A 14,697-nucleotide genomic window follows, 5' to 3' on the forward strand; every position below is an offset into this window, starting at 1 on the left:
AAGAAGGCTACAACGATAAATAAGAACATTTCACAAGAAAGGACACAATTACAATGACAACAATACAACAGTAACAATAGAGGAGACCGTGGAAGGTGGTACTGAGAAGAGCAGAGGGGTGAAGAATGGAGCCAGTTCAGTAAAGGCTCTTCTGAAGAAGTGTTCTCAGACTTCGGCTTTGACCTCTGTGTCAGCAGTCCCTTCTCCTCACCCTTCGGCCTTCGATCCCTCCCTGACCTGAGAGTGTACCTGGCGCTGCGTCCTCCTAGCCCAGGAATGAAAGACCGGATTATATCCGATGAGTATAACTCTGCAATCCCGCGCGAAGGCTCTCAAAAGAGGCGAAACCGGGCCCTGTAATTGCATGCTTTTTGCAAAGCTTTTTTTTCCTGCTCTGTGTTTGTTTGCCTTTCTTTGCAGCCTTTGTCGGAGGCTGGCCGCAACAATCTGTCTGTCGGCATGCAATTAGGAACACAAAAGTCCAGCTTGATGACTGATTGAAAACCCGCGTGTACGGATCAGGAACCTAAGAGACGGTTTTAGTTTGCTGGTCAGTTGCTTCGAGGTCATACGCACTTAAGGAAAAGGTTATGAACGAGAGGTGGCCATGAAGCCTTGTTCAGTAGTTAGGAGCTGAGGAGCTCAGCCAGCTGTGTCTGGAGAGAAGCTGGGGTATCGGCTTCAACCACAGGGCTGGGCAGCTTGTTCCCCACCCCCACCACCCTCTGTGTACCGAAGAGCCTCCTGTCCTGACTGGAGGAGCTCACCCAGCTGTGTCTGGAGGGGAGCCAGGGTATTGGCTTCAACAACACGGACTGGGCGGCTTGTTCCCCACCCCCGCCACCCTCTGTGTACCGAAGAGCCTCCTGTCCTGACTGGAGGAGCTCACCCAGCTGCGTCTGGGGAGAAGCCAGGGTATCGGCTTCAACCACAGGGCTGGGCAGCTTGTTCCCCACCCCCACTCCCCTCTGTGTACAGAAGAGCCTCCTGTCCTGACTGGAGGAGCTCACCCAGCTGTGTCTGGGGAGAAGCCAGGGTATCAGCTTCAACCCCACGGCTGGGCAGCTTGTTCCCCACCCCCACCCCCCTCTGTGTAAAGCAGCGCCTCCCATTGTTCAATTTTAGACGCTTTTCATCATATTTTCACTGCTGACGTCCGTCTACTTAAAGCCAAGCCTCCGATTCTTTAACTTTAGACACACCTCCTGTTTTGACTGCTGAAGTCTGCTGGGTTCACTGGGTGGACAATGCAGTCACATCCTTTCAGCGTTCATTCAGGCCATGAAGGATCCTGTGAATCTCCCGCTGCCCCGAGCAGCAGTCTCATTTCTTGCAAACACACGGTAGAAGACCCTGATGAGCAACAACAACAGTGACCGGACAGACCACTGCAGTTGCCCCCATGGAGTGTGCAGCTTCAGACAGAAAAAGCCAGAAACTACTGGAGAAAAAGTGAGGAGTCTCTCAGATGAAGCTTGAGCAAGGCTCCAGTTTTTGTAGGGCAAAAAGTTGCTGTTGTACAGCTGTTCGCTCCTAGGAAAGACGGAAACGAATCAGTTATCCAAACCACCTGCTGAAAGCTAAGATGCCGCCGATAGGCAAAAGAATCAAGTCTTTCTCGTTGGTTATATTGGAACTTACAGCCATTTGCATGGCATGCAAACTCAAGGGGAGTAGTTTGCATACTCTGACACTGGATATATTGTGGGGCATGTAGCTTCATCAGTCGTACAGGAAGTGCTGTCTCTCTGTGATGTTTTGTGGTTAGTCATGTCACGTTTCTAGATGGGGGGGAAAACATTTCTTTCAAGTGTAGGCGTGACTCCAAACTGCCGACAAACAACCAATTAATATCATTATTGACGAGCAGCCCAGATCACTCTGCAACTCACAAGTGGCAATCCACCGGAGCTCAGCAGGTGTGAGCCTGGTCAGTACCTGGAGGGGAGACCTCCTGGGAAAAACTAAGGCTGCTGCTGGGAGAGGTGTAAGATAACGTTTTGCCTTTAAAGGTGGCTTCATTTAGTAAATAAGAAGAATACACCAGATTAAACACAATTATCACACACAGAGGAGACCGTGGATGGTGGTACCAAGAGAAGCAGAGGGGTGAAGAATGGAACCAGTTCAGGAGAGGCTCTTCTGAAGAAGAGGGTTTGGAGTCTGGATTGGCAGGAGTTTAGAGAAGGTGCCTCTCTGATATCCTTGGGCAGAGAGTTCCAGAGCTTGGGGGCACAACAGGAGAACGTCCTGTCACCCAAGCTCAGCAGGTGGGAGCCTGGTCAGTACCTGGAGGGGAGACCTCCTGGGAAAAACTAAGGTTGCTGCTGGGAGAGGTGTTTGTGGGGCCAGCAGGGGGCGCTCTCACCCTGCGGTCTGTGTGGGTCCTAATGCCCCAGTATAGTGACGGGGACACTATACTGTAAACAGGCGCCGTCCTTCGGATGAGACGTCAAACCGCGGTCCTGACTCTCTGTGCTCATTAAAAATCCCGGGGTGTTTCTCGAAAAGAGTAGGGGTGTTACCCCAGTGTCCTGGCCAAATTTCCCATTGGCCCTTACCCATCATGGCCTCCTAATAACCCCCCTCTCTGAACTGGCGTCATCCCTCTGCTCTCCTCCCCACTGAGAGCTGCTGTGTGGGGAGAGTTCTGGTGCACTATGGCTGCCGTCGCATCATCCAGGTGGGGGCTGCACACTGGTGGCGGTAGTGAGATTCCCCATGACCTGTAAAGCGCTTTGAGTGGAGTGTCCAGAAAAGCGCTATATAAGTGTAAGCAATTATTATTATTTCCAGGAAAGAGCTGAATGAGAATTTTGCAATCTGACAACATCCAATCAAATCCTTCGATCCCAAACCAAGAACTAAATAAGGACACCTTTATGTAGTCCAAACCACACTTTTAATGCGTTAATTCTTAGAAAAAGAATTCATATACCAAAAAAAAAAACAGCCTATCAAACATGACAAACATCCAAAAGTCTGGATTCTCTAACTTTTTAGTCCACATAATGTCACCCAGCTAGTCTTCCCCCAAGGAAAACCAGCCCTGTGTGTTTTCATTGAGTCTATATACTGTAGCACAGTGGTCGTGTCTTATCACTAGCTACAGCTGTATTCAATTAATGAGCTGTCTACCGCCATTTTGGCTCAGTAACTGCCCTTGTTTGCCAGGTGAGCCAAAATGGCTGCTTCCTATGGAAGCCTTCTAGGGACATCCTAGAAATGCAGACTCCCTCATACTCTTAAATTCAATCATAACGTGGTATGTTTTGAAGTATAATTTGAAAAGTATTTAGGTATTAATTCTAATTCAGACTTATATAATGGACATATATATTAAAGATAATGGAAAAATGGTGTGTGAATATCTTTCTTTTCTGTTTATGCAGGAAAAATGATGACCTCAAAGTATATTCTGACAGTTTTAGCAGGATTTTTAATTGGAATGGTAATTTCATATGGGTAAGTATGAATATTGTTTTACTGTTGTGTGACAGATGTTCAATTTAAACCATACTGGTGGTTACTTATATCCCTCCAGGACCAGGACTGGACAGCCCTGCTTTAAAGACACCTGGAGACTCTGCAGACACACACACACTGACCCCTCCAGGACCAGGACTGGACAGCCCTGCTTTAAAGACCCCTGGAGACTCTGCAGACACACACACACTGACCCCTCCAGGACCAGGACTGGACAGCCCTGCTTTAAAGACCCCTGGAGACTCTGCAGACACACACACACACTGACCCCTCCAGGACCAGGACTGGACAGCCCTGCTTTAAAGACCCCTGGAGACTGTGCAGACACACACACACACACTGACCCCTCCAGGACCAGGACTGGACAGGCCTGCTTTAAATACCCCTGGAGACTCTGCAGACACACAGTGACCCCTCCAGGACCAGGACTGGACAGCCCTGCTTTAAAGACCCCTGGAGACTCTGCAGACACACACACACACACACTGACCCCTCCAGGACCAGGACTGGACAGCCCTGCTTTAAAGACCCCTGGAGACTCTGTAGACACACACACACTGACCCCTCCAGGACCAGGACTGGACAGCCCTGCTTTAAAGACCCCTGGAGACTCTGCAGACACACACACACTGACCCCTCCAGGACCAGGACTGGACAGCCCTGCTTTAAAGACCCCTGGAGACTCTGCAGACACACAGTGACCCCTCCAGGACCAGGACTGGACAGCCCTGCTTTAAAGACCCCTGGAGACTCTGCAGACACACAGTGACCCCTCCAGGACCAGGACTAGACAGCCCTGCTTTAATGACCCCTGGAGACTCTGCAGACACACACACACTGACCTCTCCAGGACCAGGACTGGACAGCCCTGCTTTAAAGACCCCTGGAGACTCTGCAGACACACACACACACACACACTGACCCCTCCAGAACCAGGACTGGACAGCCCTGCTTTAAAGACCCCTGGAGACTCTGCAGACACACACACACACACTGACCCCTCCAGGACCAGGACTGGACAGCCCTGCTTTAAAGACACCTGGAGACTCTGCAGACACACACACACTGACCCCTCCAGGACCAGGACTGGACAGCCCTGCTTTAAAGACCCCTGGAGACTCTGCAGACACACACACACACACTGACCCCTCCAGGACCAGGACTGGACAGCCCTGCTTTAAAGACCCCTGGAGACTCTGCAGACACACAGTGACCCCTCCAGGACCAGGACTGGACAGCCCTGCTTTAAAGACCCCTGGAGACTCTGCAGACACACACACTGACCCCTCCAGGACCAGGACTGGACAGCCCTGCTTTAAAGACCCCTGGAGACTCTGCAGACACACACACACACTGACCCCTCCAGGACCAGGACTGGACAGCCCTGCTTTAAAGACCCCTGGAGACTCTGCAGACACACACACACACTGACCCCTCCAGGACCAGGACTGGACAGCCCTGCTTTAAAGACCCCTGGAGACTCTGCAGACACACACACACACACACACTGACCCCTCCAGAACCAGGACTGGACAGCCCTGCTTTAAAGACCCCTGGAGACTCTGCAGACACACACACACACACACACTGACCCCTCCAGAACCAGGACTGGACAGCCCTGCTTTAAAGACCCCTGGAGACTCTGCAGACACACACACACACACTGACCCCTCCAGGACCAGGACTGGACAGCCCTGCTTTAAAGACACCTGGAGACTCTGCAGACACACACACACTGACCCCTCCAGGACCAGGACTGGACAGCCCTGCTTTAAAGACCCCTGGAGACTCTGCAGACACACACACACACTGACCCCTCCAGGACCAGGACTGGACAGCCCTGCTTTAAAGACCCCTGGAGACTCTGCAGACACACACACACACTGACCCCTCCAGGACCAGGACTGGACAGCCCTGCTTTAAAGACCCCTGGAGACTCTGCAGACACACACACACTGACCCCTCCAGGACCAGGACTGGACAGCCCTGCTTTAAAGACCCCCTGGAGACTCTGCAGACACAGGAAGTTCTGCATTACTTACTCATAGAAATGGGGTCCGATCTTCAACTAAGTCAGCGCAATAGACCAACACAATCTGCTTAGACTAACAACCAAACAGTTCTCCTTCTTCCCCGTCAGTGCTGAACACACAGTTTAAACATTCACAGTCCAGGCTGGACCGGTCCACCCTTGTATCTAGGAGCTGGTAGAACCTCCAAAGAAGGTGTCCTGTAGCTGCTGATCAGACTTGCGCAACGGGCTGGGACGATTTTTTCGACCATTCTCCCTTCCCAAACCGTTTCCGGTTCAGCGATATTTGTGGGATTCCTTGCACGAACTGTTCTCTCGCAGGCATCTCAGCGGGGGTGAGGCCTGGACTCTGTCCGGCTCGGCCATCGCGGGACACCAGTTCTCGTTTGCCATAGCTGTTCAACCAGGTACAAGAGACAGGCAGAAAGGCAACAACAGATATAGCCGTTCCGCAACGCTACAAGGTTTCACCAGGATAGACTGTCCGTCATGGCCATCTCAAGTTCACCTTTGACGGATGCCGTTTTTTCTCCCCCGACAGATTCCTCGGCTCCGGGCCTCCGACGAAGCTGAATCACGGACAACGGTAGGTCCGTTTCGGCAGGGCTCGTCCCCGGGCACTTCATGACCGTCCGGGTCAAGGTTCGTGAACGGGGCTCCACCATTCTGAGCTGCCTCGCTTGTCGAAACCGGCGACATCATTCCGAAAGGTTTTATTTGGGTCTGATAACTGAAAGGATGCAGACGGCGGTTCTGCCGCGCTGAATAAATTGGACTGCAGGGACTTGGTAGAACAGCCTGCTATAATAACTAATAATAATTGCTTACACTTATAAAGCGCTTTTCTGGACACTCCACTCAAAGCGCTTTACAGGTCATGGGGAATCCCACTACCGCCACCAATGTGCAGCCCCCACCTGGATGATGCTCCAGAATGCTCCCCACACAGCAGCTCTCAGTGGGGAGGAGAGCAGAGGGATGAAGCCAGTTCAGAGAGGGGGGGTTATTAGGAGGCCATGATGGGTAAGGGCCAATGGGAAATTTGGCCAGGACGCCGGGGTTACACCCCTACTCTTTTTCAAGAAACACCCTGGGATTTTCAATGACCACAGAGAGTCAGGACCCCGGTTGCACGTCTCCTCCGAAGGACGGCGCCCGTTTACAGTCCAGTGTCCCCCGTCACTATACTGGGGCATCAGGACCCACACAGACCGCAGGGTGAGAGCGCCCCCTGCTGGCCCCACTAACACCTCTCCCAGCAGCAACCTTAGTTTTTCCCAGGAGTCTCCCCTCCAGGTACTGACCAGGTTCCCACCTGCTGGGCTCCAGTGGGGGGGGCTGCCAGCTGGGAGCTGCAGGGTGAGATGGCTGCTGCCAGAGAATACTCCAGCCTCTCATCAGAATCAAATCATCCGTCAAAAAAACGCCCAAACCAGCTGTCCTTGTTTCTTCTCTCCTCCCCTCTGGGTGTGTGTGTGTGTGTGCGCTCCGACATTCCTCCCGAACCCTCACACGATTGCACAGGTGTACAATTTCCAGGTGGTTGAGTTTGGCGCCCTGTACCGGCAGCCCGCCATCATTACATCCCCTTACTTCCACTGCAGGGCGAAATGTACTCTTGTTGGGTCAATACAACGTTTCTCCCGTTTCTGCAAAGCGATCAGATTTGCATAGATCGAGCCTGGTCTTGTTCTTTGAAGTTACAGGCACGTGTTACGTCATGTCCTTCGTAAATAAATGTCTGTTCCCGCAATGAATCGCTATTTACTTCTAAGTGCTGATTGGTTAAGCGTGCATAATTCTGAAGGAACTCTGCATTGAGGCTGGCAAAGCAACAGGCTTAATTCTACCCTGAAAAGGAAAGAATAAACCTCAAATCTCGGCTGCTGAGCCTTCTTTAGGTATGCGATTCTACACCCGAAGGAGTTCGAGACCAGTTGCGCGTCTCACACCTGAAGAATCGAACCATGCAAGCATTTTCTAAGCACTTTATCCAGGACGCCAGTCCATCGCAGGACACACACACACACACACCCTGGACAGGACGCCAGTCCATCGCGGGACACACACACACACACACACACCCTGGACAGGACGCCAGTCCATCGCAGGACACACACACACACACACACCCTGGACAGGACGCCAGTCCATCGCAGGACACACACACACACACACACCCTGGACAGGACGCCAGTCCATCGCAGGACACACACACACACACACCCTGGACAGGACGCCAGTCCATCGCAGGACACACACACACACACACCCTGGACAGGACGCCAGTCCATCGCAGGACACACACACACACACACCCTGGACAGGACGCCAGTCCATCGCAGGACACACACACACACACACCCTGGACAGGACGCCAGTCCATCGCAGGACACACACACACACACACCCTGGACAGGACGCCAGTCCATCGCAGGACACACACACACACACACCCTGGACAGGACGCCAGTCCATCGCAGGACACACACACACACACACCCTGGACAGGACGCCAGTCCATCGCAGGACACACACACACACACACCCTGGACAGGACGCCAGTCCATCGCAGGACACACACACACACACACCCTGGACAGGACGCCAGTCCATCGCAGGACACAGGACACACACACACACCCTGGACAGGACGCCAGTCCATCGCAGGACACACACACACACCCTGGACAGGACGCCAGTCCATCGCAGGACACACACACACACCCTGGACAGGACGCCAGTCCATCGCAGGACACACACACACACCCTGGACAGGACGCCAGTCCATCGCAGGACACACACACACACCCTGGACAGGACGCCAGTCCATCGCAGGACACACACACACACACCCTGGACAGGACGCCAGTCCATCGCAGGACACACACACACACACCCTGGACAGGACGCCAGTCCATCGCAGGACACACACACACCCTGGACAGGACACCATTCCATCGCAGGACACACACACACACACCCTGGACAGGACGCCAGTCCATCGCAGGACACACACACCCACACCCTGGACAGGACGCCAGTCCATCGCAGGACACACACACCCTGGACAGGACGCCAGTCCATCCCAGGACACACACACACACCCTGGACAGGACGCCAGTCCATCGCAGGACACACACACACACCCTGGACAGGACGCCAGTCCATCGCAGGACACACACATACTCAAACACCCTGGACAGGACGCCAGTCCATCGCAGGACACACACATACTCAAACACCCTGGACAGGACGCCAGTCCATCGCAGGACACACACACCCTGGACAGGACACCAGTCCATCGCAGGACACACACACCCTGGACAGGACACCAGTCCATCGCAGGACACACACACACACACACACACACACCACGGTCAATTTTCCCACAAGCCACTTAACCCACCAGCATGTCTTTGGACTGTGGGAAGAAACCAGAGCACCCCAAAAAAAAAAAACTACTCTAACACAGGGAGAACATGCAAACTCCACACAGACAGCACCCTAGGAATTGAACCCTGGGCCCCAGACCCTCACCGCTGTGCCAGTGTGCCTCCAATACACAAATAAGCAGTCATTCTGAGAAAACTTGCTTAAATTCAGAGAGAAACGAAGTCAATCAGAACTCCAGTGAGCGCACTGCCCACAAGAAGAGTGCAGAGAGGTGTATTTTCAAGAGCTTGGCATGAACGACTACCAGCCGGGCCCCGACTCCTGGTCCAAACAAACAAATCGAAATGAAACGCTTTTCTGCCCCTTCTGCTAACTGCTGCCTTTTCCTGACCCAAGCAGAAGTCCCTGGAAGATGATTCCCAAGACTAACATCAGTCCGGAGGGGTGAGTCTGCCTTCTTTTATTTTGAAACCCTGCCGAGAACAGCATCCTGTGCCTCTCGCGTTCGAGTCTCCAACTTCTATGGGGAAAGTCTCATTGATCCGAGATCTTTGGCGCTCCCAGTTTCAAACAGCCCAGTGACTACCTGTCAAACTCTCGGGCGGCCGAGTCGAGAGCAATTCTGTCGACGCAAAAACATTCAAGGAATTGGAATTTCCGGACGGACACGCGTATGAGCATCTGTACTGATGGGGGGGGAGAAACGGAGCATTTTCTGGAATGAGAATGCTATAGTGATAGCTTCTGGACTTTCACAAATAGTTATTAATTTGTTTTAAGCCCGCTGACCGGCCATACGGCCCATCGCACGAAAGCTCGTTAGGTCCAGGTGGAACGGCGCCCGATAAGGGCCTGAATTCGGAGCTTAGGCCACTGCGAGAAAAAGGGCCCCGCTGCGTTTTCGGTGCCTTCCGTAATGTCACCAGAAGCAACAACAAGCAAGCCCGACACTCCGGAGCGAGAAAGTAGCCGCCTTTCTTGAACGGAAAGCGAGCTCTTCTTCCAGGATTGTGATTACCGGAGTGATCCGGTTTCGACTCCGTTTTGCTCCCTCCCCCCCCACTCGCGGGGACGACGATACCGTCTGCTTTTACCGCTGTCCCTCCCTGCGCGCATCCATGTCCCGAAGCCGACCGTATCCCATAATGCCCCACCACGAGTGGCGGCCTGGTCCTTCTGGATCTTGACGTTTTAGCACGGCGGCCGGGAGGCTGTGATCGCGGATCCGTCGCAGAATCCCAGTGAATTACTACGAACGCTTCTGCTCATCTGGTATCTCGGCAAGAGCACCTGGATACACCCGTGTCTGTATAAACCCCCCCGAGAGTACAATAATTGCGTTCCAGAATGGGACCGCAGAACTCGGCCCTGCCAGAAGGAAATGACAGCGTTTTCCTTCCTTTCTCAGGCTGGTTTACCCGCAGACGAAAGTGCTGGACCCGCAGTGAGTATCCACCCCCCTCTTCTTGTATCGCGTTGCCCAAGTTCCATGGCAGAATTCAAAACAATCTGGCATCAATGGGTGCCAATTTCAGTTTTCTGTGCCCTTTTCATTTCCTGTTAAACGAGAACGACACGCCGTGCCGAAGGCCGCCACAAAGCCTACAGCGCCGGGCAGGCCAGTTTACGTAGGTGCTCCTCACCCAGCCAGCCTTTCTGCATGCGTGGAGGTGTTGCGAGTGGGCGATTCATAATAAATAATTATAATAATAATCGCTTACACTTATATAGCGCTTTTCTGGACACTCCACTCAAAGTGCTTCACAGGTCAGGGGGAATCCCACTACCGCCACCAGTGTGCAGCCCCCACCTGGATGATGCGACGGCAGCCATAGTGCGCCAGAACGCTCCCCACACAGCAGCTCTCAGTGGGGAGGAGAGCAGAGGGATGAAGCCAGTTCAGAGAGGGGGGGTTATTAGGAGGCCATGATGGGTAAGGGCCATTGGGAAATTTGGCCAGGACGCCGGGGTCACACCCCGGAGAAACGAGATTGGTTGTGAAACGCCCTGGGATTTTTAATGACCGCAGAGAGCCAGGACCTCGGTTTCACGTCTCATCAGGATCTTGAGGTCGCCGTCACACAGGCAGGGGTCCCCCAGGTGAGGATTAACAGGGGCATTGAGGCATAAAGGGCAGAGCTGCGTCAGGCAGGCGTAGGCTGCAAAGGAACAAGGAAAAGTCGATTCCTGTGCTGAACGGAGAAGGAAACGAAGACTCCACGGCAGAAGTGTCAAGTTTCTCGTCTTCTCTTCCCAGCACCGGACGAACGTTTGCTTGTCCCCAACGTAAAGGTTCACTGCTGCAAGCCAAGCAAACAAGGGGGTGGGGGGGGGGGATATTCACGGAGGTTGTAGAGAGGATCTGAGGAAGCAATCCTGCTGGGCTCCAGTGGGGGGGGCTGCCAGCTGGGAGCTGCAGGGTGATATGCCTGCTGGCCGTTTAAGTTTTGTTTCTCGTTAAAGCGTTACTCTACGGACACCACTTGTGTCACCATAATTAACAGAAAAATAATCTGGTCGACCGAACGGGTCTCACCAGGCGTCCTCAGGCGGAGAGAGGATCCACCAGGGTCCCCGTTTTTTACCCCAAGCGGGAGAACGGACGCCTGTGTCGAGGGGGGAAGAAATGGAGAAAAAAAAAACACAACACTTTCAGTTACCCCCAGGGTATTAATTGTTGCAGTCAGAAGTAAAAATGAGGCACAAGCCGGAATCGGTCTCTCCAGATTGCTGATCGCTCCTCTCTCTCAGGTGTCTCTTTCATCGTCCATCCTTAAATTGTCATGAGGGGGCATTTCTTTCATTTTTAAGAAGATTTCCCCCTGACCATGGTGGCCGACGGGTGAGGCCGGTCACAAGATTGCAGATCAGGATTCGCTGGAGCAGGGATCGGCTGTGCACCCTGTTCCAGGCTAGATAAGCAGAGCACCGAACCAGGTGCTAGCCTGTTATTAAGTGCTAGCTCTCAGGCTGCTCCATTCTCTGTAGGGCCTGAGGTGCTGAGAGAGGAACTGTCTGCCAATAAATATTGATAATAAATGTATAGTAAATAAAAAAAATAAAAAGATTGATCAACTTCGACTTCTGATCGCCTCTTTTGCTCGTGTCCCAGGAGGCAGGACGTGCTGACCGTCACCCCCTGGTTGGCTCCCATCGTCTGGGAAGGGACCTTTGACCCCCTGATCATCGACGGCATCTACAAGCCCCTCAATCTGACCATAGCGACCACCGTCTTCGCGGTCGGCAAGTAAGACACGTTTATCACAACGATTTCGAGAGAGTTGACAACCACTGTCAGACGGCTCGACCGGCTTAGCACAAATTAGGTCCGGGCTGGCTGTTTTACCGACTTCCAGTCCCAAAGTACATGATGCTGATTTGGAGAAAGAAATTCAGTTGAAATAAATTTAATTTCTTGATTACAATTCATCTAGCACCTAGAAAACAAGTATCTAGTAAAACCTTCCCGGTATGAATGAAATTGTCGGGCATGCGTGTCGAAAACTTCGAACCATATGTTCTTCTTGTCTAATCTTCATATTATTGATCTAGTCGCTAAAATGTTGGTACTATGACCTTTGTGTCATGTCAGAAAAGCAGAGGATAATATATTTTTGATGCTGAAAGCAGAAAAAAAAATAACAGGAACAACACGTCACCCTGCATTCATGTTGACGTCCACCGATACTAGAGTTTTACCCCGTTTCCCCAGGTACATCCGCTTCCTGAAGGCGTTCCTGGAGTCGGCGGAGGAGCACTACCTGGTGGGGTTCCGGGTGCACTACTACGTCTTCACCGACCAGCCGGGCGAGGTGCCGCGGGTGTCCCTGGCCCCCGGCAGGAACCTCACCGCCATCCGGGTGCCCAAGTTCGACCGCTGGCAGGAGATCTCCCTGCGGCGGATGGAGATCATCCGGAAGACCATCGAGGAGCAGATCCGGCGGGAGGCCCATTTCATCTACTGCCTGGACGTGGACATGCTCTTCCACGACCGCGTGGGGGCGGAGGTGCTGGGCGAGCTGGTGGCCGCCCTCCACCCTTGGTTTTATTATTTCAACCGGGACCAGTTCCCCTACGAGCGCCGGCCGGCCTCCGCCGCCTACGTCCCCCAAGGCCAGGGCGATTTCTACTACCAGGCGGCCGTGTTCGGGGGCGTCCTGGAAAACGTGCACCGGATGGCCAAGACGTGCGAGGACAACCTGGTGGTGGACAAGAGGAACGACATCGAGGCGGCCTGGCAGGAGGAGAGCCACCTCAACAAGTACCTGATCCGCCACAAGCCCACCAAGCTGCTCTCCCCCGAGTACATCTGGGACGACAAGCAGCGGCATATGAAAGAGGTCAAGGTCATCCGCTTCTCCACGGTCCGGAAGAACCTCGCGGAGGTCCGGGATAACTAGAAAAGAGGATCTTTTTCCCATCTTACTACCGAGCGGTCTCGGTGCGCATCAAGGCCCTCGGTGGTTTTGGCGAGAGAGACGGGTGAAACGGTGGGGTACATCCCACGTCGCAAGACAACAGCGGGCCCTTTGAAGGTGATCGCTTCTCTTTTTCGCAAGGCGAATGTCGATTTGCCCGCCCGCCCGCCCTCTGAAGACACCCTACATGACGTTCATGCGTTTAGAAGTGAATACGAACACCTGGCTCCTTCTGGTCTAGACCAGCCCTAAAACCCGTCTCTCATTTTGAGATCAAAAACAAACTTTCCTGTTTCGATATCAAACACGCCACTTCCGTCCTTAAATTGCGTATGTGATGACAAGCACTACAATGAATAGGGACAAATCACACACACACTGACACATTCATGAAATGAATTGGCTAATATCACTGAAAAAAAAAGCAGGCAGCCATATTACCCTGCAACTCACAACTAGTATCCCACTGAAGCTCAGCAGGTGTGAGCCTGGTCAGTACCTGGAGGGGGAGACCTCCTGGGAAAAACTAAGGCTGCTGCTGGAAGAGGTGTGAGTGGGGCCAGCAGGTGGCGCTCACCCTGTGGTCTGTGTGGGTCCTAATGCCCCAGTATGGTGATGGGGACGCTATACTGTAAAACAGGCGCTGTCCTTGGGATGAGATGTAAAAGTCCCGACTCTCTGTGGGCATTAAAAATCCCAGGGCGTCTCTTGAAAAGAGTAGGGGTGTAACCCCGGTGTCCTGGCCAAATAATCCCCATCTGTGAACCAGGTTCATGATTTTGTTCTCCTCTAAGCTGTCTTAGTCAATTTATCACTTGATTGATTAAAATGCTGCAGAATATATTGCTTTTGGAATATAATAGGAGTATGATTCTCAGGTATTTTTGCAAAAGTTCAATTTAGTAGTGCTCAGGTACTCTCTTATGTGTAAACACTCACCTGCTGACCTATGGGGGGGGTCACTTGGCATTTTGGTCTTGTCAGCGACAGACATCTCTCACACCGTTTGTTCCCAGAACCTTAAATTCGTTAGTCCTGCCCCTCTCCCACCTCATCATATCCTCATACTTGCTACCCTTTTAAATTCAGCTCCCTCCATCTTCATCCCCCAATTTCTGGTGCCCAGGTGACGCAGTGTAGGCCCTCGACTCTCCTCTTCCCTCCCCGACCTTCCCCACGCTTTAACCTCTCAAGTGCAATGGACTCCTCTCTGTCACTCTCAATGTTCTTTTTCTCAGGACTCGAACTTTAATGAACGGTGCTTATGCCGGTACTTTTCTTTTCTTCTGGGGGTTCTGCGGGGACTCCGTCGTACCCTTAATAACCCTTATAATACACACTCAATAAGAACAGACAGAGGTGGCC

At 52.7% G+C, this 14,697-nt stretch overlaps 1 protein-coding gene and 1 long non-coding RNA gene across 5 annotated transcripts in view; both read left to right on the plus strand.

The window, feature by feature from the left end:
- LOC148662594 (uncharacterized) overlaps positions 1–14,697 on the plus strand; it is a 197,095-nt gene that overhangs the window by 17,188 nt on the left and 165,210 nt on the right. The gene's annotated exons all lie outside the window — the stretch shown is intronic.
- Positions 1–14,697, plus strand: part of LOC148662595 (globoside alpha-1,3-N-acetylgalactosaminyltransferase 1-like) — a 167,789-nt gene that overhangs the window by 7,290 nt on the left and 145,802 nt on the right. Inside the window, exons 2-7 of one of the 4 annotated variants that reach the window (XR_015936845.1) lie at positions 3,393–3,465; positions 6,060–6,104; positions 9,314–9,358; positions 10,323–10,358; positions 12,027–12,161; positions 12,627–13,898. Coding sequence is in view for 2 of the 4 variants with exons in the window: in XM_088632284.1 (XP_088488410.1) it covers positions 3,398–3,465; positions 6,060–6,104; positions 9,314–9,358; positions 10,323–10,358; positions 12,027–12,161; positions 12,627–13,314 (1,017 nt within the window). In the remaining 2 variants the exon portion in view is untranslated. The other 3 variants (XR_015936844.1, XM_088632284.1, XM_088632285.1) reach the window with 3 other exon arrangements.

The sequence above is a fragment of the Lepisosteus platostomus genome, chromosome 5 (genome assembly GCF_059453375.1).
Source record: "Lepisosteus platostomus isolate fLepPlt1 chromosome 5, fLepPlt1.hap1, whole genome shotgun sequence".
Lineage (NCBI taxonomy): Eukaryota > Metazoa > Chordata > Actinopteri > Semionotiformes > Lepisosteidae > Lepisosteus > Lepisosteus platostomus.